Source organism: Argiope bruennichi, chromosome X2, assembly GCF_947563725.1.
Source record: "Argiope bruennichi chromosome X2, qqArgBrue1.1, whole genome shotgun sequence".
Lineage (NCBI taxonomy): Eukaryota > Metazoa > Arthropoda > Arachnida > Araneae > Araneidae > Argiope > Argiope bruennichi.
Window position 1 is genome coordinate 92656268 of NC_079163.1, and position 25609 is coordinate 92681876.

General features: G+C 28.0%; 1 protein-coding gene across 1 annotated transcript in view; it reads left to right on the forward strand.

The window, feature by feature from the left end:
* LOC129960581 (N-acetylneuraminate 9-O-acetyltransferase-like) overlaps positions 1–23008 on the forward strand; it is a 46026-nt gene extending 23018 nt beyond the window's left edge. The window contains exons 10-19 of the mRNA XM_056074075.1: positions 1257–1365; positions 2650–2739; positions 3445–3564; positions 6322–6478; positions 8448–8527; positions 12187–12291; positions 12371–12511; positions 14473–14550; positions 18365–18457; positions 18693–23008. Of these exons, the coding sequence (XP_055930050.1) occupies positions 1257–1365; positions 2650–2739; positions 3445–3564; positions 6322–6478; positions 8448–8527; positions 12187–12291; positions 12371–12511; positions 14473–14550; positions 18365–18457; positions 18693–18944 (1225 nt within the window). The 3' untranslated portion in view covers positions 18945–23008. The remainder of the gene's footprint in view (positions 1–1256; positions 1366–2649; positions 2740–3444; positions 3565–6321; positions 6479–8447; positions 8528–12186; positions 12292–12370; positions 12512–14472; positions 14551–18364; positions 18458–18692) is intronic.
* Positions 23009–25609: the final 2601 nt, after the last annotated feature.

A 25609-nucleotide genomic window follows, 5' to 3' on the forward strand; every position in this document is an offset into this window, starting at 1 on the left:
TTCATAAATAGTATGTACACCACAGAAATTAACTGATGCATAGATTTTCACCCAATTATGTTTATAAATACTGTGAAAACGAAGAATTTAGTAAAGCTTTCATTATAGTTAATTTGATGGATAATTTTAAAAATTAAACATTATGTTTCCATGTACCTAAAAGATTATCTTATCTTTGAATTAGCATTCCTTTTGAATATTCATATGAAGGATGTTTATGTGCTGGATTAGCCTATTATTTTAAAGAAAATTTCTGTGATATGTATCATAGCCTTCTGTGGTCATTTTCTGTTCATTTGTTAGTAATAATTGTGGTATCTTGAATTTATTTCATTTATGTTTCGAATAACGAAGAGTTCCTGGTTTTAATTGCACTTAAAAGCTAATTTTTTTCCTCTTTGTCTCAAGGTTCTATATCATATTTCTCTTTTAAACATTTAATTTTAATTTTTGAGATTCAATGATCATGATTACATTAAAAAAAAAAATTGTGTTCTCTGATGTTTATATAAATATTTAGTTATAATCAAACCACATTCAACATGCATCGTTCTTCTTTTGTTATTATAATAAGTAATTATAATTTTCGACTTTTGATGCCAATTTCTTGCATTTCATGTTCATTTTGCAAGAAGAATTGCAAGTCACGATTGTTTAAACTTTGTATTATGCAAAATTTAAAGCATATTTCATGAAAGATGTTTCGTAAATTTCTTAATATCGTATCAAAATATCATTGAAAATATTAAATAACAAAATCAGCCTTTAATAATGTAATGTATTATGATACTATGTGAAAATTAATCCTTAGTTGTGTAAATATTATTTATATATTGTATCCTTAGTATAGGACTCTTAATTTATTAAATAGAAGTACCATTTGTTGGATTTGGTAACATCCTAACATTTACATTGAATTTAAAGTTGTAAGACAATTAGATTGTAAAATGCTTAATAATTCCACATAACTTTAATGAATTGTTTTGTAATGATTTAATAGATTAATTATCTAGTTAAAGGAGGGAGGTATATTTATAAAATGCGCGCTAAAATACTTCACGGTTCTTTTGTTAACACATCAATCATTTTATGGGAGTAAAAAAATCTCATTCATGGGCGCTTTTTTTTTTTAACATTTTGAATTCTTTGTAATTATGCAAGTATCTATTTCTACATTCATGTCATTCGATAATTAAATTTCATGTAAATTGTGGTGAGATCTGTATAATATAATAATAATAAATGTTTGCTTTCAGCACTAATTTTTTTATGAAGGAAAATAAGTATTTCACCTACACAAACTTTTTTCTGCCTTTGGGATATTTATTTGCGCTTGGTTTGTTTTTTAATGAGGAAAGTCAGTTCGTAAGTATTAAAATTTTGCTTTTAAAATGCATCTGATTTTGTAAGTGACTGTAATAACTGTGCATTTTATTATTTTCAAGATAGATACCCAATAAATATTAAGATTTTTTTTTCAATGAAAGAGTTTTTCATGTAACTTAGGAAGAATAAAACTATTTTATTCTTCCTTTGCAAAACTCGGGTTATTTTGAAATATGCTTTTTTTTATAAAGTTGCAGCTTTTCCGTGATAAAAAAAAATATCTTCAGAATGACTTTGTGAGCATAATTGCCTTAGTTTATAAGGCCAGGCAATAATTTTTCTGAAAACTAATTTGACATTTTTGTAATAAAAAGAAAAATGAAACATTTTTGAATGCATTTTGAAGAGATGATGCAAAATGTAAAGCCAGTCCGTTTACAATAGCTGTAATGTTTTAATAATCAAAAATAAGTTTGGCATAAACTTAAGTTGGTGGCAAAAAAGTAACTTTTTAAATTGTTCAACAATGTTTTTCATTTTAATTTAATCATTTTGCTTCTTTATTTGAAATAATTTTTCATTGTTTCTGTAAACGTTTTGTCTAATCTTTTTTATAATAAGCGTTTATTAAATTTTTTCCTGCTTAAAATTATATTATTAGCCCTTATGTTCATTTTGTATAGTATACCATACAACTTTATAAAAATATACTACCACTATAAAATAATTTTTAACTTAGTTTTATTAAACGGTTTTTATTACACGATTTTTTAATTTATTTTTTGTTTTTTATAGCGTAAAAAAGCTACCTATATACATTTTTTTTTTTTTTTTTGCTTCAAAAAAGCAATCTTGACACGATAACAGTTAAAGTATTTATAAGAAATTTTGAAATTTCATTTAATATTTATTTGACTTTTCTAAATTTGATTATTTTTAAACGAAGGAAATACACTGCTGATGTTTGTACTGAAAATTTCAATTTTATGCAAGATTTTTTTTCCTTAAAAAATTGAATTTTGTTTCTTAAAATTGTATTAACTAATGTAGTAGTGGATTAATTATTTTAACTGAAAGCCCCCTGCTTTAAATTTTACATTATTGAAAATACATTCACGATATGTGCTGCTTTTATATGTATAGTTAATTCCGTTGATGCTTGCTTTCTGTATTGCATTTTATGTTACAGCTTTGATATTTCGTTTCTTTTATTATTGCATGATTTATGCAAGCAATATATTTTTAGATTTTTTTTTGTAAATATTTGTTGTGAGACTTTTTACCTAATTAAATTGCTTTGTATTTTTTTTTTTTAAATTTTAGACTCAAGTTCTTCACCGTGATCAAACTAATGAATGGAAAGGCTGGATGCAATTGCTTATTCTTATTTACCATATGACAGGTGCTAGTCATGTGAGTAGAAATAACATATCATGATTTGCCATGCATACTCGCTTAATTATGTTTGTTTTTATTGAAGATATTGTTTTAATCATGTATGTCTGATAAAAATAGTAAGGGGGATTCATAAATCTGATGTTTTACAATCATTTTGAGAAACAGTTACAATTCCATTAAAAGTAATTAGAAAATTGCTTATTCATAGATGCATTAAAGTGTAACGTTTCAAATTATTTTATGTTTAATCTGTTCAGCTAAAAGTTGCCAAAAATTGTTTCTTAAAAAAACTGCATAATCAGGATTCTGCTCAGCACATATTCATAATTTGTCCCTTTTTTCCCTATTTTTGAATTTTGGGAGAAACTCCTCAGGGGCTGTCATCGGGAAAAATTATTTAAATAGAAATATGAAAATGAAAATATGCATAGTGTTCTATGCAAAAGAACTTTGTCTTTACTTAATTTTTAAATTTACTTTTTTTTGAAAAGAAATCATTCATATATAGTCTGACAGTTGGGAAAATAAAGAACTTCTTTTCTTCGTAAAACGCAGTAGATTCTTCTGCATACTAAAGCATATATTATGTATAAATTGTATATTTCTTTTAATTATCTGATTGTGTGCATTTGCATCAAATTAAAAACAAAACTTGCCGAATATAAAATTATTTGGTGTAAGGATTCAATTTCATTCACTTTTTTATTTTATTTCGTGAAGGTTTTGCCTATATATATGCACATACGAGTTCTAGTGACTTCATATCTTTTCTTGAGTGGATATGGACATTTTACATATTTTTATCACTATGGAGATTTTGGATTTTATAGATTTTGCCAGGTATGTTGTATATATGTGTGTATTACTATTTACCTAGTATCATTTATAATTTGAAATTAGAAATAATTTATAATTGTAATAAATGTAAAATGTAATTAGCACACAATATTTTGAATGCTTTATTAAAAATGTAATATTATTTAGTATAATGTGAATTTTAAAATTAAGTCATGTTTTTGTGATCGTATTTTATTAGTTTTGATAAAATTTCATGCTCTAGTCTAAAATTTATGATTCCGTATATAAAATTACAAAAAATGATGTCTTTATTTTTGCTCCTGAAACAATTATAGAATTATTATAACAATTTTGTGTTTAGATAAATTGGGGACATGAAAAATATACCTCCTGTATAGAATGCTTGATGCTAATTATCTGTTTCTAAATCACAAATGTGTGTCAGCTTTCATCATATGCAATTAGAATTTAAAATTCTTTATTTCCAATCAATTCTCTTGTTTTTTTTATAATCAGAAAAAGTCTTTATTTTTAGTTTTTAGAGTTTTAAAACATGCACTTGAAATCCAGCCTTAAATTTGGTTTATAAAGACTTGAAACAAAAGCTAATTGAATGGATTTTATCAATTCCTAAATAAAATTTGGATTGTATTATTACTTCTAATATGCTAACGTCACACCTTTGGTGACTAAATACAATAAAAACAGCAACACTAAGGGTTTTTTTTTTTTTTTTTTTTGCTAGTAATACTTGCAGTTTAGTAATGACAAGCAGGAAGAAAATTTAAGTCAGATCAGATTTAAACATTGAACAGTTGCAAATACAAAAGGATTTATCACTGCTTGTATGACTTATATCGTGTGTTCGATATGAAAGCAAATTTATCTGAAACTAATCTAACCAATAATATGACGAAATTTTCATTATAATTTATTGTAATGATAAATAATAAGGCGTTGTTTTACTATCACAATTTTTATGTAAATGTAAGAATCTTGGGAAAGAAATTAAATTTTTAATTTTGGAGTAAAAAAACAAGTTAAGGCTTTACACTTTCTTTGAAAAATAATATAATTTCCATATTTTAAACAAATACTGGCGATATTAGCTGATTTTAATGGATTATACATGAAATATGCTAATCCCGCACAGAAAACTTTAAATGCATGGCGTCTTGGATTAAATAGTCCATAATAATGTGCACATTAAGCACACGTTAAAAAAATGGTAATTAATGTGCTAGCATTGTAATGAAAAAGATTAATAATAAGAGTAGTTATAATATAAGTAATGTTTTGACCAATGATTCCATTCTTTTTCTGAAATGCTGAAAAGTTCCTGCATTTTTTTCTCCTTAAATCTTATTATAATATTTGAAATGAGCAATGGCTTGCACTGCCCTTTTGGCAATATTGGTAATCTGTGTAAGTAAATCTGACAACAACCAAGTAAATCTGACAAGTGCAACATTAATACAGTTCTTGTTCCTACTTAATGTTTGATATTTCTTTGTGCTTACCTTACTTTTAATAATTCTGAAAAAACTGTTACTGATCCCCAAATACTGAGTAATGATTGCAGCTGATATTGTTATTAGTAATTTTTTACTGGTATCGCAATCTTCATATTATTTCCATTTGAAAAGTTGCAGAGATTTAATCTGTTTCTGTGATTTGGGAAAGAATTCTAGAATTTTATACACCTTAAGGAGTGCATGTCATTTGGAAGTGATAAGCTTCAAGATTTCTCATCCATCTGGTTGTTTTTCTTTTTTGTCCCCCTTCCTTTTTTTTTTTTTTTTTTTCTTATGCAAATAGGTGCGAGATCTAGAAGAGCTTTGTCTTTTTATTTGCTTCTAGATATCTCACTTAGAGATTCCCTTGATGCTTGTTGTGGTGATTTTGCATACTGTGAAATAGAATTTCTGGTTAATTTAGGGATAAACATTTGGAATAGTTTCTCATGGCGCTTCTTTGCTCTTTACTTCTCATGGACAGACCTGAGTTCACCATTTATCGATTGATTGATAGGCTAAACTCCTGTCTCCTACATTAGGAATTAGATTATAAATGAAACAGATTGTTGTGTAAGAACCTATGCAGAGTCATTCAGTGTTTTAAATATGGAGATGACTGATACCTCCCTCAGTAAATTTCATGTAATAGATTAGTAACTTATGACTGCTTTTTGTTAAAAACTGCTGACTACAGAATTCAAAAAATTGTAAATTCAAACAAATTATTACTCAAATTAAGTCACTTCAATGCAACACATTTTTTAACATGGTAGTTTGGAGATTTACTAATTACAAAGAGCCGATAATAGAGCCATTAATTAAAACTCAGTCAGACCGTCTGTATATGCAACAAAATGAATTTGAGATGATTATCATCACCTTTTTTTTCTATTTTTATCCTGTAATTACGATTGCTTTTGTGTATATTTTGCTTGAGTATATGAAGATCTGTGTACCTTGTGTGCTCTCGTGTTAAAAAAGCGCACTTTTGTCATTTTAACTGGACTGTTGTTGTGACCAGACATAAATATTTTACTGAGATTTCAAAATAGCATATATCTTTAAATTAAATCCTATTTATGTTTTTTTTTTCAGTTTTTGTAATGTTTATTGCATAGACGATTTAAAGTTTTTTCATGTAAAATAATAATAAAAAAAATTGCATTTTAAAATATATTTATAAAAATGTACTATAAAATTGAAATGTTTTAAGACATTATTATTGAAAAGTATTTTAAAATTTTGCCATTCAGATGTATTTAACTATGCTTATTCTTTCTAGGTTCTTTTCCGCCTAAATTTCCTAGTTGTTGTTCTATGTTTGTGCATGAACCGTCCATATCAGTTTTATTATTTTGTGCCTTTAGTGTCATTTTGGTTTGTTGTGATGTTTGTCACTGTGAAATCTGTTCCCCAAGTCACAGCTCCAGCTGCAGAAGGTAAGTATTTAAATGATTTTATTTAAAGATATTTTAAAGTTGACTTGATCTAAATTTATTAATTGATAATATTTTAAGTGTAATTTTTGAAATGAAGATAAGCTTCCTTGGTTACAGAATTCAAAACCATATTTAATTTTAATAGGCGAAGAGTTTTTTTTTTTTTTAATGGTTTGCTCACCTTCCTTATGAGAATTTAGTGAATGCTATAAAAAATTTCAAAAAGGGAATGCTTTCTTGTTTATATGCTTGCCTGTAAGAATTGAAATATGATTTTTAAGTTCAAAATGCTGATGCAATATTCAACCACTGTGGCATTTCTGGTAGAGTTAATGTTTTAAGGAACTTGCAGCTACTGATTATTATTTTGATTTCTTATAAGAAATTATACCTCTGTGCACAATTTTTAATTCCTCATAATCATAATAATTTTGTTTGTTTAAATATTCCAACATTCTGTATTTTGGTTCCATTTTTTTAAGATACAATGGATCACTTACAAATATTGGTTTTCATTTGCAAGTTGTGGAACTCAGGCTTTTTGAATTTTAATAATGTTTGTTGGTGTGTATCTATTTTATTCAGCATTCTATGTTTTTTCATAGATTTCAATTTTGTATAGCTTAGAAATGGTTATGTATAAATAAAACTCTTTATTTGATGAAATGTGCCATCAAGAATAGTTAAAAATCTTTATGAATTTTTTTATATTGCTAATTATGATACTACTGAAAAACTAAGCAGTTTTATATTTAGCCCCCCTCCCCCCAAACACTTTCAGATGAAGAGAAATTTTTGTTGCATATTAAAATTGTTGGAGGTGGAGAAGTCAAATTAATAGAATTACAAGAAAATTATTTTTGAAGGAGATGTAGTCACTATGAACATAATTAGGCGATATATGTGATGAATCTGTAATTCATTTTCTTTTGAAGTGCAGGTTACTGTGAAAATATGTTAATTTTGATTTTGATTTGTTTAGAAAAAGCATAGTTCTCAAGTTAGCTTTAATTTATTCTGTCATCAGATTAAAGCATTGTGGTCATCAAAATAAAAAGTGAGATTTATCATTTTTAGAAGAAAATCAATTTTATAAATACTTTTTGAACTTCAAACAAGTGAGGGGAATTTTCTCGAAATCTAACCCGAAATCGTATTCCATCAAAAATATGCCTTGTATATTATCTAGTGCTTATTAAATTGCTCAAGGTCAAAAGCTTTCACCTATCAATGTGGTGTGAAAGATTGGAGACGGGGAATGCTGGAGTTTTTCCTCGCCATCTGCCCATGTTTCAAAATTATGAGATTATGTGCTAAAGCAGTCCTCATGTGGCTTTTGAATGGGATGTTAATCTAATTGAACTAGACAGTGGTTGTGCAGTTTGTTTGTATGTCTTTATAGAATATGTAAATATTATTGAATATGGAGCAGTGCTGATGAACCATTATTTCTTGTATGTATTTCCATAGTTGTCATTTCTGCACTATTACTATTAAATTTTGCATTGTGTGTTGTGAAGAATTAAAATTGGTGCACTTTGTTTACTTACCTGAAATGCATGAAATCGATTGGGATCTCAAACAACCTTCCTATCATTTGTATGATGCGAAGATTATAAGAAGTCCTAAATATGTATCCTTATATCATCATATGCATATCCCATTTGACAGTTTCAGTTTTTATAGGTAGTTTTTGCTTAAAATATTACTTACTTTAGTTACCAGGATGCTGCTTGCTAACTTTTCTTTTACAAAGCATTTCTACTTGGCTACACAAATCGTGTTTATAAATGTGATTATTATTTTATTAACTCTTATATCTTTGCAGTTTTAATTAGTATAAGTGCTTGAGAGATATACTGGAAATGACCCATATTATTGATTGTATTCTGTATTTTGAATTAGCTAAAAAAAATATGTTACTCTTGCATTATTAAAAGTAATTGATCATTTTATTTTCTGATTTTAGTTAATCCACTTTTGTATTTCTACATGATTCTGAAGTTTGTTGCACTATTTGGAGTTGTTACAGTTTTATACATGTCTGAGGTAATAGTTCAGCCGTAAAGATGTTAATTCAGTTAGCATATTGAAAGACTTTTTCTGTTTTTTACAACTAAAAGAGATTGACAATTAATGAATATTTTATTATATATTCATTTACTGTATGCTATTTTATATTAATTATTATTGATATGATAATTAATATAAAATATATACAGGGTGTCTCAAAAAAGGTGGAACAGGAGATTATTTCCTTAACTGTATTCCAATTGTAATGCCAAATAAGGTGCCTAAATGTATTAAATTATTTAGCTTCTGTGGAGGGTAATAGCAAAAAACTTCAAAAATTAAATTTTTACATGGTCCTTATAGCGAAAACGTGTTAGTGAGTAAAATGTTTACCCTACATTCATCATATGTACGCAAACTTTTATGCTTTGTAAAATTTTCTGAGATATTTAAAGACAAATTTATTGACTCAGATCCTTTTTCTTCTGACAAGTGTTTGAGTGAGACTTACGGTATAATTTTAATGGATAATGTAATACTACTAAAGATTATTAAAAGGGCAGAATCGGTAAAATAATGACGATTTCCTTGACTTCTCTACAAAGTTGGATTTTTTAAACAGTACTTGTGTGTATATGATTCAGTTCGTCAGTTGTAATATATAAGGTGTTTTGAATTTGTTAACAAAGATCTCCAGAGCATATATTGTCAAAGACAATTTATCCCTTAGTTCAGATATAATAGCAATTAAAATTAAACTGAACATGTCGGTAGCCATTCATAGTACTGTTATACAAAATGGGATTAACCAACGAGTTTCTAAAGACGGCACACCACAAATTTATAGAACATTGCCTCTGAAGATGAACTTCTTGTACGAAAAATGGATTTTTACTGTTCCAAAAGTGATTGTTTTGAAGGTTAATGCTTGTTTCTCGATTGAAGCGACATCCCTCTTTCTGTGTTTTTCAGAAAAGAAGAGTTTAATTTTACCTAAAGAAGCGCCCAGTTCTAAAATTTTAGATTTCGATCGTGTAGTTGTCCATGTAACTGTTGTAACAGTCCATGAATGCTGAATGGATACCAGTTATTAAACTAAATACTCACCGTCATTTTTCGTATGTCGAATTTTGAATTGCTGCTCTAGCATGAGGTAACTTAAAAAATGTATCATAATATCAATTTTTGTATCATTTGCTTAACGGCTCATCTTTCCCTTCCTCCGGGGGGAAGTAAGAATCCTGTAGTTATTATTGCTGAATCGTTCTCTGAATACACTTCCTAGAAGGATGGCAGGAATACAGAAAACGACGTTTGTATTCTACAATTAGCCCGTCAGTAGGATTACATAAGCATAAATCGAAGCATTTCCAAGCGTTCTTTATATTGAATTTTGTCATTCTTTTAAAAAGCGCACAATTGCACACAAAAAAATTATATTTTCTTGTTTGGCATTTAAGTACTCTGGAATATCTTAAATGTTCAGTCCCACAAATTTCTTTTCTCTTTATGAAATCGAAAATGCTATTTCAGCCAATAAAGTGAACAAAATTATGCATTATGCGTGCGCAAATTTCCTTCAAATTATTGTGATTTTATAATATACTACTTGACAAATATTTGCATATGACGATTTTTCTGGAATGAATAAATTTGCATTCTGAAATGAATGTTTCCATCTAAATTTATAAATAAGCATATCTTTGCAAATTTTGTAGAAAAGAGTGTGAAATTTTGTGAGTGCATTGATGAATGTCACATAAATATTTTACTAACTGACATTTTTTCATTATTGTGGATGTACTAAAATTTAAGTTTTTGCTATCAACACACAGAAGCCAGTGTTTTCACACAATCCCCCTTCCTCTTATTTATTAAAATTTTCTAATTGGAAGTATATGCTTAAGTGCAATATTTAGAGAAATAAAAGCTTGTTCCTCTTTTTTAAGACATCCTGTTTATTGTATTCTTCTGTTTGCTTCTTTCTTTTCTGACCCAATTTTATTTTTTCTGATAAAAAAAAAATAACTTATAAGAGTTATAAATCTCATTTAAAGATGTTTTGTTACTTATAATTCTTAATTAAAAAGCTTTATAGACTTAGTTTATAAAAAAAAAGTTTGAAATTATTTTTAAACCAGCAAAATTCTGAGTTTTGGGTTAAATTTTTTTTCAAAGTGCATTTTGAAGTTTGAATTCACAATTCATTACTTTAAACATATATTTTGCCAATCTGTTCTTTAAGAAGTTTTATGCAATTTCTGTTTTATTTTGTAATAATGGATATCTCTGGTATTGGTGGTTATTAGGTGAAGTTCATTACATTTCCTTATAAAATCGGTTATCAAATTGTTAGCATTATCATATTTATTATATATTGTGTATCGTTATATCAGTTTGTGAGTATCGGTTTTATGTAATGGTGGCCCACCAGCCTAAAAACCAGCAGTGCTACAAACACTTTTAAGAAATTTTTGCATTCAGTGTGAGACAGGATTGATAACAAAAAAATAAAAAATACAGGATTAAATAAACGTCATTTGTTTTTTTGGTAAAAAAAAAAAAAAAAAAATTAATGCAGAAATACAAGTTTTTATTCCAGAATACCCTTTTTCTTTTTCTCTCTGGAAAACAGTTATTTTTTTCCTTGATAAATTATTATTAGTGATGGAAAAAAAATAATAATGCATAAGCTGAATTTTTGTTTTCGCGCGAAAGTTAAAATGAAATCATTAAAAAAGAACGCTAGAGAAAATAATTTTGGAGTGAGGAATAGACAAGAAATAAAATTGTAAGTGTATTTCTTTAGATGAAGGGAGTGTTAGCTCTGCAAGCTCAACATTCATACATCGTTTTCTTTTCTTTTCTTTTTTTTTTAATATTATTTTGGCATTTGTTGTAAGCGGTATTGATTATATGTTTTAGCTATTCTGTTTCTACGATTTGATATATGTTTTAACTTCACAGCACAAAGACTCAAGATCAGTTTATATTTATAAGATATGATTAACAAACGATCTTTATTTGTAATTTTGTATGATATTCAAAGTTTCAGCAAACATTATGAGAAAAGAAGGAAATTTTTGAAATAATTGCTAAGGTTGCTGCATTCCCAAAAGGTTAAGGTTCATTAAATTTGATTTTTAAAGGATAGATTGATTGAATTAGATTAAAATTTTGATTTTTAATTAGTTTTGGATTAATTGTGATTTTTAATTATTTAAAATTGAAGCCCAAATTCAGAATCGCTGTAAATATTGTAAAGTGCATTAATTCTTTATTTACATTTCACATGATATAAAATATCTAATATATGAAAAATAATGAGTAAAAGTCTATCTTAATGTTTAATCTTCTGTTCAGTTCCGACCATGTTAAATAGCAGAAATGATATTTAAACAGCAAGTGAAGGCCATTGTAACAAATATAAAATATGAATTTAAATATGTAGTATCTTTAAAAAAAAGAAATGTGTATCCTTTCAGGCTTAGTATTGATATTTATCAAACATTTAAAGAACATTTAAATACTTTTTATTTATATTACAAATGTTTAATAAATAAAATGTATTTTAATTATATGGGAAGTATATTTATATACAGGAGCAGAAATTTTGATTTTATTTAAATGTGTTTGATGTGCAGGTGTGTGTGTTGTCTTTAACAGAGTTTTATTTCGTTTTGTTGCTGTTTCAGGTTTTCTTTGAGAAAATATTTGTTACTCGACCATGGAAAGCATTATTTGTTACCACCGATGATTCAATTAAAGAATGGTGGTTTCGATGGAAAATAGATCGATATGTAAGTCATATATTTTTAATCACTGCATTGTATATTCTGTTGTTTGTACTTTGTGAAATAAATGTTCTTTCCTTTTTAGAGTGTTGCAAATGGAATGCTATTTGCGTTTGGGTTACAGTTATTAAAGCAGTATCACATACTTGATGATAAAAATCGTGGTAATTTATTTTCAAAAGGCATTTCATTAACGGCAGCTTCTGCAGCATTAGTTGGTATAGCGGTAAATATGTGTATTTCTTTCTTTTTTTAAAATTAAATTTCATTAAATTTTCTTGTTGGTAAAATAATTTTAAATTACATTAGGAATTGCACAAAGGAATTAAGAATTATTTTATTCTGATAAATTAATATTTTTAAAAGTTCGATCTTATGGCAATTAAAAATGTATTATTATCATTATATTAAGAATAGTTTTCCTCTTTTGTATATTTACATTTTGTCACTATAAGTTTTCTGCATGCCGTAACGTAGCTTACTTTATATATCCACTATATATGTTTTTGATTTTTTTTTTTAAATGCGTAAGTATATGTCTGTATGAGCCGTTTATTTTGAAAGTGGGGCAAGTTCATTTTTGGAAAAAATGGGGATAATGGCAGGGGATAAAACTTGTTATATTTTTATGTGTAAATAATTTATAGTAAAATAAAATTTTGATTCTAGTATTTTGGAGATGGAAGTTGTAGCTATTAACAGTATTGAAAATCTGTTTATTTTGAAAGTGGTGCAAGTCCATCTTAGATTGAAATTATATTTGACTGAATATATTACGGCAAAATTTAGCTCCGGTTGCTATATGATGAAGCAAACGTGGCCGTTTGACATCATGTCTGAAATCTAGAGTGTTTCTATTTATCTATTTTTGATATTGAAAATCGGATATTGTATAGTATTTCATAAATAATAAAAAGTATATCTTAATTTTGTGTGTCAATAGTAATATGTTTACTTCCATCACCGATTATTCAGTCCAGTGACAATGAATAAATATCATTTATCACAAATTTTTATTGTCAGGACATTCATTTCTACCGAACGATCGTGATTTTGGAGTGGAACTATCCAGTAACTATTCAATCCAGAAACCAGTTCCTTGCATATTCCCCAGGATTACTATAAATACAAAATTGTCGAAAACATAATAAATTTTTAGTACATGAAATAAAACGTGGAAATTTATTTTCAACCCAACCTCTGGAAAAAGCGGTTTTAAAAAGAAAAAATAAAAAAATACCGATGGAGAAACCGTGAATTGATTAATTATATACTTGATCAGATTTACAAGGGATGCACCATACAAAATGTTCAACAAAACTTCGATAGAACGAGATTTTGAATTTAAAATTATCGATTTGTCAACACAACGAGGAAGGTAAATAATTCCAAATAATTTCAGATATATAAAATTTTCTTTTATGTATGAAAAAAGGAGATACATTACATCTAAAAAATACAAGGATATGATGGATTTATTATCATATATACCTCCCGTCCATCATGAACATTTTAAAATGTTAAATCCTGAATAAAATTCAATTTAATTATACCTGGGTATAAACTTAAGATGTATAATTTCATTGAAATTTTTAATAAAACTGAATTACTGTTATATTATATTTTCTACAAAAATATTCTTTGTTTGGTTTCACTTTTTATCAAATGATTAAATATTTATAAAAATTTGAATAGTATTTTGTTTTTATTATTAAAAAAAAGGCTGGCGCAACTGAAATATTTCCTAATTAAATGTACGTTTACAATAATTCATTAATTTTGAAAGTGAGGCAAGTCCATTTAGTTATAATAAAACTCTTATTTTTTTTTAATCAGCTTTGTCAACACTATTAGATTACAAACTTACATTATCTGTTACCACAAAATGCAAAATATATATATATTAATACTTACCAATATTTTTAAATTTATTGAAACGCAAACCTTTAAATATCTCGCAATAACAAAAAATGAACTTGCCCTGTTTTCAAAATAAACGGCTCATATAATCATTTAATATTCTTTTCATTAAAGGTTATAAGCAATGTTTAATTAACAGTACATTACTTTTTGTAGATTTAGAAAACGAAACAAAACCCAACATTTTACTAATTTATTGTTCATTAAAATATTTTATACAATAATCAGAATGGAAATTTATACATAATATTGGATTTTTGTTTTCAGAGCTATGCTGTATTTGCATTTCTATGTAGAAACAAACTTGAATGCAATGAAGTTCACCCATATATATCTTTTGTACCTGTAAGTAAAATTTGTATTACAGTTTAAATTTACAGAAATATTGATACATTTTGCTTTATATAAAAATGAATTTTTGATTTTAATAAAAGGATATCAAATTTACAATATCTTTATTTTATGATATTTTTACAGCTTATTTTATACCAAACCATTGTTCTCTTATTAATATAAAGGTGGAAAGTCTAATATTAACAACCATACAATTGAGGTCAGTGCAAAATGCAACATTGATCCTTGCTTGAAACGATTATATTCCGTTCGTTGCAACCACTAGCAATGTATACATATTATGTCATTGATGTGAAAATCATAGAATACCTGAAGATATTCCAGTTCTGTTAAGGAATGGTTCGGATGGGGTGGCCTGTTACTTTCAGAATCTTTGGAAAAGTTTGGATGCAACTGAATAATTTTTTTCTTTTTTGAAGCTTGAAGTTTCTCTACCCATTTCTTGCACACCTCAGATTTTAGTTCCCGTACATATTATTTTATACGACAGATGAAGGGAACACTCCATGATATTTTTACGGAACTATTTCAAAAGAGCGAGTTCAAATGCAGCTATAGACCCACCCGTCTGTATCATCGTCATAATTAGTACTTCCGCAAGTATTCTATGGCTTCTAAGTCACTAGAAGCAATTTGTTTGCAACACTAATATTTCAAGCTAGTGTCAATGTTATGTTGACTATAATTATCTCGTTGACATGTTTAAATTTCAAATTATCATGATTAAGACTTTTAAGGCGCAAGTATTAGAATGTGTAATATTAGTTGAAGAATAAATAAGTAATAAGAGAGAGCTACAATGTCTGGAAAAATACATGCGATATTTTTAATTTAATTTAAATCTTGATTGATTTCCTAACATTTATATTAAATTAGACCATGTTAATCTCGTTCTAAAATGTTCTCTTATTTCTTGATCCAATTCCACTTTTTATTTAATTAATTCTAACATGCAATATAGAAAAGTGAAGACTTTGGTATTTCCCTCACTCAGGGCGAAGGGAGAAAAATCCCTACAGCTCTCAACATTCTAGAGACCTAAGATTCACATTCCTAAGCCTACACGTGTTAATAAAATCCCTATCAAAATTTTATAGTAAAATCACTGACTGGAAAAATTCTGTTACTTTGCTCTTGTATCTCAATGCAGATTGGCGTATCTCTTATTGCCGTTTCCCTATACATAATATGACTCCCGTGGTAAAATAAATCGAAGTTAAAATTTCAAAAGTTTCTTTTCGGCCACGCATCTGCAAAATTGTTTACCTATATAATATGCAGTTTGATTCATATTGAATGGGTCAAAAGGAATATCACAGTACGTATTCTGTAATTGATTTATTAAATCGAAGCAGATTTATACTGAAACTACAATCATACGAGTTTTTAACTGCCAACAACGAAAATTATTTCAAACCCGAAATCACCGCTAGGAGAAAGCGTTCACCGTCGTCATTATCAAAATGGCGCCATCCATGCTGGAGAATATATTCTGTTTTGGAATGCACCAAAACGCTTTCATTTATCATCGTTTGAAGAGATTTTGGCACGATATTAGATAAAGACCCACTGTATCGTCACCAGATGGAATGGTGAATAAAGCTGTTTCAGGACACTGTGCCTTAATATAAGAAAACCATTTCAAGAAAACACCTTTTGAAAAAAATTCTTGAAAAATCTTCACGAAGTTCCGAAAACTTGACGCATCGTACGAGAGTAAAACTGTGTGGGCTTCAAATTACGATGTGGCGTATGTTACAGAGACATGGCGTGTGTTAAGTGATGTGCTGGATTCATTAACAGGGGGAGGGGGTATGTTATCGTTAGTGTAGCAGGAACTGGAATACTGCATAGATATTTGCCGTGTTGGCAGAGGCGCATACATAGAACAGCTATAAAAACTTGAATAAGCATAGTTTCATAGCAAATTTGATTTATCAAAATAAATTAGTTACATATTCATAAGTATGCTTTTTTTTTTATCCCATTCAATATGAATCAGCATTTGTATGTATACATGTGGTTTAATAGAAATACAAATGGTTTACATTAGAATTTTAAACTTTCTAAAGGATTTACTGTTTTTTTGATCAAGACTGGTTGTGATTATAATGATTTCAAATCTTCAGAGCGTTTTTGTTGTTGTTGTTAGCTCATTGTATTTCATTTGTAATTTATACAAATTTCTTTAATATGTAAAAATAAAAAAACCACAAGCAAGTAAAACTTAAAGGTAATTGCCTTTTTAATTTCTAATGAATTACATTAATTTTTTTTGTTGTAAGCAGGCCTTAAATTTTTTTTTTTTACCAGGTACTGCATTTCTTATTTACAAAGGAATCCAAACTAGACTTAATACTTATAACAAAAAGGAAAGTATTAAAAATTTATTACAGAGTAATTTCTTTGTGGAAGATAATGGTAATTAGAGCCAATTTTTAAATGAGCGATTTAAAAAAAGACAAAGTAATATAATGAAAATGAAAATTTGAAAACTCTCTTTTGGTGTAAATTTATTCATTACGTTTCACAGATATATACATTTGAGAGACGAAATGAAATGAACATTTCAGAAATAGGAGGACATTATTTAAAATGAGTTAAACTACCTTTTGATTGATGAGACAATGGATGCTATTTATTTATGAAGAATAACAAATTTCAATAAGACATAATTAGATACTGCAATGCAACAAGAAGCCATCTCTAAAATTCATAGTTAAAGAGAGACATTCTGTAATAAAGGCTTCCCAGGGCTTTCTTTTGACTTAGATGTGTCTACTGGTCTTAAATGATAGCCGGCGTCCTGGCATAGGGGTAGCGCGTCTTCCCCGTGATCCGGGCGTCCTGGGTTAGAGTCCCTGTTTGGACATGATTGTCCTTCCGTTGTTCTATCTGTGAGATGTGTGAATGTGCCCTCCTGTAAAAAGGAGTTGTACAAGCGAATGAGAGATGCGTGAGTAGCAAAGTCGTACTCTTGGCCCTAGGTGGCGCTACTAAAAAAAAAAAACAAGAGTCGCTCCCCCACCGGCTTAAATCGCTGTCTTCGTAACAGCGGGCTTGTCCATGGCGCCATAAGAAACAACAAATGTGATGGATTCAAATTTATCACCAGATAACTTATTGCTATTGCTGTGAGGCCCATTCTTTGAGTACTGGGCATCAATGCCATTGCTTAACCGAAGAACGGGGTCTTACTAATGGCTTACAGATGATGCTATGTTTTAAAAGCATGGAATTCTGTTTCAGCAATTTTTTCGGAAATGGTCCTGGAAACTACTGTTCATTTTGGATGTTATCTGAATAATGATTACTTATTCTTTCGGACTACTAGGTGTTTTAGAAATAATTTCTCTTTATCGAGCAGCTATATTTTTTAATCCACTATTGAGTTTTGAAGTTAGCATCTTACCAACTGTTGTGCATGCTGCCATAAGAGGTGATTCAATATTTTTTTTTCTTTCTTATATTGCTGCATTTCTCAGAAAGTACAATGGTCACAACATCCATGTCACTTTTTTCCCTTTTCATAGTCACCAGATAACAAACCTTTTCCTCAGTAACACTGCTGTATTTCAAGTGTACCTGTGCTTTACATTTGTGGGTAATTTTTTCCACCTTGTTTTCAGATTATTTTGTACTCCATTTGTATGCAAGCAATAATTTTTATTTTAAATTGTATAAATATGGTATTTCATAATTTGTTGAAAAGCATTTCTATATTTTTGGGCATATTAATTCTGTTTTGTAACTCATGCTATATACATGATTTTTATTGTTTTTTTTTTATTTGTATATTTTTCAGATCTTGTCATATCTCATTTTGAGGAATATAAGCAGTTACTTACGTACCAGATATAGTATGTTTTTCGCATGGTTCGGCAACATTTCATTAGAAGTAAGAATGTATATTCTTATTAATATTAGAAAGTAAAAAATGTATTCTAAGAATTGTATGTGAAATTTTATTTTTTAGAATTAATTATTGTTTGTAAGATATGCCTGCATCATTTTTGTAATTATTTTGAGAGTATTTTGATATGATCTATCCTTTATAGTATAAAATTAACTTAACAGGAGTTGGAACATAAGTTTTTATCCTTTAAATTAAGTACTTTCTTTTTTTATTTTAGCTTTTCATTGCCCAGTATCATATTTGGCTTGCTGCTGATACACATGGTGTTTTAGTATTGGTTCCTGGCTACCCTGTCCTCAATGCTCTAGTAACATCATTTATTTTTGTTTGTGTTGCACACGAAATTCATTCTTTAACTGACATTCTTGTTAAATATGCTGTTCCGACAGACTGGAAATATCTAGTTCGAAATGTTACCTTTTTTTTCTTGTTGCTTGTACCAATAGGAATACATGATGGAATGTTTTAATCACTTTTTAAGTATTTAAACACATTAGACTTATTGATTGGAAGTCTTCTTCAAATGTAGTTTTATACAAATCTGTGGTTATGGAACTGATCGCCCTTAAGAAACTGATTTGACTCTGTGTACTGTCTATGTGTATTGTGTTATACCAATGTCTTGTCATACCAATCTTACTGCAACACAATTTTGTCCTTCCAAAAAGTGCTGGAGATCATTCTTATATTTCTAAGATAATCTCATTTCATAAGAATTACTGTTACCATTTAACTCTGTTTATTAAAGGAATTTTCTCTTCACAGCTTTCTATTCATGATAATAGATGAAGATTATCTTTAATTATTCTGACAATTATGTCTGTCTTTGGTATAAAAAATTGATAAGTATGTTTTGGGAAACCTAAATGTTGCAAGTATCCTAAATTTCATCTATATTTTAGGCTGTGTTTAACGTTTATGACTGGAAATTATTAAGAATTGTATTTTACATCTGAAATACTAATGCCAAAATTAGGTTAAACTTTAAAATTCGTTGTTTAATTCGAAAAGCAAGTATAAATTTATGCATCTATAATTCGCATTTTGTTTTTTATTTGCTCCTTTACCATTTATTTTTTATTGGTGCTGAATATTAAAAATTCGACGTTTAAAACAGTAATTGAGATATTTTTGGAAAAATCTAATTTTAATTATTTTGAAATTTTATTTTGTTCTTTTGAAAAGGATTTCAAAGCTATGCACTGCAGATGCATATTAATGTTTAGAAAATCCTATTTTATTTTAAATAGTCGGGAATAGTGTTAGTTTTACTTTTATTCAAACGCCTAACTGTGATATAAATTCTGAAAAGTTTGTTTAATATTTACTATACTATCATTTTTTACAGTCTATTGTTTAGATGTTGTTTGAAATTGAAATTCATTTAAAAATATTCAGAATAAATAAAGTTAATTTATTTATGATCATTCCCTTCTACCATAAACGGATGAAAAGAAAGAAAGAAATAAAAATTTGAAAATATAAGATTCCTCCAAAATCTTAGTGCAGTTTATATTTTAAACTGTATTTAAAATTTTATGATGGTGCAGTTAATTTTGTTGTGTTTAATTTTTTTTTTTTTAATTTTGCTTTAAATTAGTTACTATGACGAAAGTTTTCAACTGAAACGCATTTTAGGGACGAATGGTACAGTAGTAGATATTAAAGATTAAGAATTCTATGTAAATTTAAGCAGTTTCCTGTCTGAAACCACTTCTGCAGTTTAAGTTTAAAATTTTGAGTAACTTTAATTTTTCCGAAAAAATGGGGATTGCGTGTTTTTTTTTTTTTTGAGAATTTAACTGAATTTATTTCTTAAATCCATAATGGTCAAAGGTGTTTTGGGGCGGGAGAGGGGGTGAGGCAATTAACCAGAATTCTTGATTATCGGCTTGGAAATTGTACCTTTGCTGTTGAAACGGTATTTGTCTAGCTGTTTAAATGTCATTTGTTTTAAGGGTATTTTTTAAATGTATTTTTGTCAAAATTTAATTGAAATTATTATTATTTATAATGCAAGGTCTTCTTTCTTATTTATATATCATTATAGCATATATTTTATTTTTTCTTAATCTTTTCATAATGCTGAAACTATTCAATTGTTAAGTATCATGTTATTAAATATTTTGGAGTACAGATTAATCAAGAAAATTATTCTAAAAAGCACATAACAGAAGTTTAGAATTTGCATATGAAACGTTATTTTAGTTTTTTAAATTTTATTTATTTATTTATTTTTTTGTCTGTAGATGACATATAATTGCTTTAATCGTCAGTTATCGTAGACTGTGATAAAGTTAACACGCTCTGAAATTTCTTTTTATGTAATTGATTTTTGCAGCATCTGTTACCAAGTAGCAGAACTGTACGAAATTGCATCATAAGTAGACTGGAAATTTAAATGTCATTGCTTGATTTATTGACAAATTTGTTTTATAATTATTTCAATTTTTTTTTTGTTCTGTCCTAAAACAATTTTTTTTATCTCATAATTAAGTGTCACCTCCCCCCAAAAATTTTAAATACAGTTCATGAGTATTTGTATTCACAAGGCTTTTTCATTTCTTTTTTTATGCCCTGATAGTCATTAAGAATTTTAGAATTATATTAAGTGCTGGACTTATATTAAGAAGGACATTTGTTGATTATATTCCTATAAAAATTATTTTAATGTAAGATTTCCAGACCATTTATATTCATTTATTGGTATTTAGTATCTTGTTTTTGAAATATATAAAGCATGAAATTTTAATAATGTATTTAAAGTTAGCCTTTACTGTTATTATGACAGTCATTTAATTTGAACTGTGTAAAACAATATATCTGAATGTGATTTTATCATTCCAATACAAATTTATATAATTAAATTTTTAATTTAGATTTCAAAGAATTATTGCATTTTACGATTATTAACATTACATTCCATCTTATGAATATCGAACGATATTACCAAAACATATATTTACCATGAGGGAACATATTGTGATTATTTTATAAAGTTTTCAGATTTTTTGCATCCTAAATTTTTTTAAAAAAATTAAATATTGCACTTTTATATATAAAAAAACATTTATGTTTGAATTTCGAAATATTTTTAATTCATCACTTTTTTGACTAAAGCCATTATTTCGCATTGTTTTTTTTTCTTCCATTCCATTTCCAAATTATTAATTAAAAAATAATATTTCTATTTTTTGCATGTTATAAAGTGGGGCGAAAGTTCTCATTATCTGTAAATATTTCAAGAAGCATCTTGAAGTTTTACTTACAAAATGAGATTTAAGTTAAACCTCATCTTTGTCATTATGTGTAGATAATTTCATTTCAACATCAGTTAGATATTATAAGAATATTTATGACTGATAATATTTTATTGTTTTTGTAAGTATAATGTGTAAAAATTATTTATTTAAAATTTTAGTATGATTACGGTTTTGAAGGATCTGCATGAATATTGATTGACAAATTCAAATAAGACAAATTCCAACTTATTTATTCTTATACTTCATTCTCTTGTTATTGCAACAAACATTAATTCAAAAATTTCTACTTCAGAGCTTTTATGGTTATATTCTATTACCACCGTGTTTCTGCTTGCTTGAAAAATACATCTTTATAAACTCTATGCTATGTAGATTTTATTGGAATAATAACTTTATTAAATATTTCCATTCGTTTTTATTATTTCTTGTGTATCAAATTAGTTTCAGTCCTTTATAATAAATATGGTAATCTTTTATGATACATGATTATATTAATGGACCTTAAATTTATCTTTGTCTAACACAATTAATTAAGTATATTGTCACATTCTTTATTCGGAAGTGATATAATATATTCGTCATTCATAAATTTATTTCTTCATAAATATTGATCGATTTATCCTAAGTGGAACACTCATAACTTTTTTTTATTTATTGAATTCGCAATGCATATTAAAGACTTTACATTACTGTTAATTTCAGATTTAAGGAACAACACTTGACATTAAATTGAAAAAAAAAAAGCTAAAATGAAAACGATATATTTTTTATATTACAAATTATAGTTACTATTTGTTCTATATCCAATAAAACTAAAAAAAATCAGTAAATGTTTAGATCATTTAGGAAGATTAATGTATATCGTGTTGCATTTAATTTAATTTTGACATTTCAATTATCTATAACATTTTACTTCATAGAATATTTTTTTAGTAGAGATTGTGACAATGTATCCAATTTTTGTTAAACTGCCAATATTGCAGTATAAAAGAACAAAATATCCTGACTGAGAAATATGGGCCTATATATACTTTCAACATCCGTGCCTTTTTTTTCTCCCTTTAATTGTATTGAGCTTTGTTTATGTCGTTAAAATGTTTGTCAAAGATTTGTATCGAATTTTAGTATTTTTGATTTGAAAGTATTCTTAATATGAGAAAATGTTGTTTGAAACTGAAATACTACTGTAGTCATGTTGTGCCAAAGTATATCATACTTTGTACTTGTAAGATATTATGAAGCAATAAAGGTGATAATTTTTCTTCTTAAATTAATTCACTTAATATGTTGTTGTTATTATTAATTTATGAAATGATATCCTATTTATAGAAGAATACTATCATAACTTTTAAAAAATGAAAGAGTTAAAACCTTATTATATAATTTTTTAACGAAAATAGGAATCAACAACACAGTAAATATTACAAACTGTACACAATTATTCTGTTTGTAATATTTACTGCTCTAGCAGTAAATATTACAAACAGATTTGTCATATTTAAACTAATTAAATACCATTTCATGCTTATTACTGTGTTTTTTTTTTTTAATGATTTAAAAAAATAACCTTTGATTGTTCTTCCATGGATACGGTATCTGCTTTTTATGCAGGAAAAAAAAAAAAAAAAAAAAAAGACACACAAAGATAAATTGAAGCAGAAAATTAAGTTCCTAAACTCAGCTATTCATACAGCAATGAACGATCGGTAATTCAGAAGAGGAAAAAATAAAAAAAGTACTTCTTAATTAATACAAATTTATCTTGAGAGAAGGTACATTAATTCTTGCTATTACGATATCCTAACATTCCTGCTCTTTCTTGAAACTTCAACTTATAAAGAGGAGTTTTATAAAACTATTTGTACCAAATTATAAGGAAAGACATTTGTGCTAATTCAAGGAGGAATAAAAAATTTAAAAAAAGAAAATTCTTTTGTATAAGACGATTAAGAGCTTCATGGCTATTGAGCATTGGCTGTTCATTCTTATATAGAAGGTAAACGGCATGAAGACGGGAGTACTGTATTTCATAATTAGAAGGTGGCAGTTTAAAATGCCATCTGTTATGTCTAGAACTTGTACGAGAATGTTAAGTGTAAACCGAACCTGAATGTATACGAGTACGAATTTTGTTTTCAGTGTTTCTTCTGAAATGTCTTAAACAAATGCATGTCTGCCGGTAAAGATTTCATAGTATATTACGTTAATCATAAATTTTGCATGCCACGCATATGCAAATTTATGGTCAAGTAATGAGTATGCAAAGTTACATGAATCTCGTCTTTCAAGAACAAATAGCACACCATTTTTGGAAATTCTGACATAAGGCCGTTTATGTTATTGCAAGTTAACATGTAATATAATTTTTATTTCTTATCAGTTTTAAGAATCAGACTCATAAAACAAACTCATATTAGGGAAAAGATGTCAGCAGAGAACGGTTTTATTCATTAAAATGCAAAAGGCAGAATAAATTTTATTTTGAATTATGTTTTTGTGAAGAAAGTTTCGCTTAGCCTTTAATGCAAAGTGGTTAAAATTAAGCTGACGGTATCTAAGGCTGGCAACTTCACTTCTGCTGAACGGATCCAGATAGAATTTCAAATTTATATTGTGTAAATCATGCGGCCAAGGTTTACATCGGAAAAAAGAAGTTTGAAATTTTGCAGAAAGATGACACTGTAACAATGTTAAAAGTAAAATAACAATTCAAAAATCAAAGAATAATAGAAAATTTTATTCATTTACACATTTGTTTGTTTATGTGCATACATTGTCAGTTAACGACGTGCTAACGGCTTACCACCGTGTTATCAACGGTCGCGCGCAACATATCAGTAGAAATGAGACAGAGATGGCGAACGATGCTGGCTTTCAACTCCGCTTCATTAATTATACATTCTTGATAAATGTGATTTTTGAGATAACTCCACAGCTGTAAGTCACAAGGACTTGGTTCTGGTGACCTTATGTGAAAGCCCGCAAAATGACATGTTCATCAAGAAGCATAGCTATAATCATCTTCATATATTGCTGTAAGAGCAATTGCACCGTTTTGCATAAGCACTGTGGTGATCAAACAGCTTCTTTGTATTAACGTCGTGGCAATATGATCCTTCGGGAGTTTATTGCATTGTTCATTTGTGACTGTACACGTAAAGTAGTAGGTACTTAGTATTTCTTCGAAAAAATATTGGTCCAAAATGAAATTTGCCTTGAATTCATAGCATACCTTGACATTTGGGGAAGATAGCGGTTTTTTGTTGTACGATATGAGGATTATTGGAACCTCAAATACTGCAATTCTGTGTGTTTACAACACTGTCTAAGTGGAAATGAACTTCGTCTGTTCTTAAAATATGCAATGACCAATAATCATCCACTTACATCCTCGCCAGAAAACGCAAGACAAAATCAAGACTTGCAAAGTTATCTTGCGGTTTCAATTGTTACACGATGTGCATCTTGTAAGGGTAGAGCATTAAAATTTTGTGTAAAATCATGCTCTCGGTTGACCACAGAATGTCTAGTGCTCGTGGTATAGATCTGGCACTTAAAGTGGTATTTGAAGAATTTTCAAGTGATTCAGCTTTGCAACTTTCTTTACAATCGTCGGCTCAGAAGCACACCGTCTCTTCCCGGTGCAACATCTAGTGAACCAGTTCTTTCAAACTTATGAATCATGTCTTTAACTACATTTACGGACATGGGTCCTCTCTCATCCGCCGATAAGTACGGAATGCTGCCGAAATATTGCTTTCATTCTGATAATAGAGGTTTACTATCAATGTTTGTTCCTTCTTGTCCAGCGGTATGTTCATTGCAGGTGAATGAATTGTTCTAAAAAAATGTTCTGGTGGTTGATGGAGTA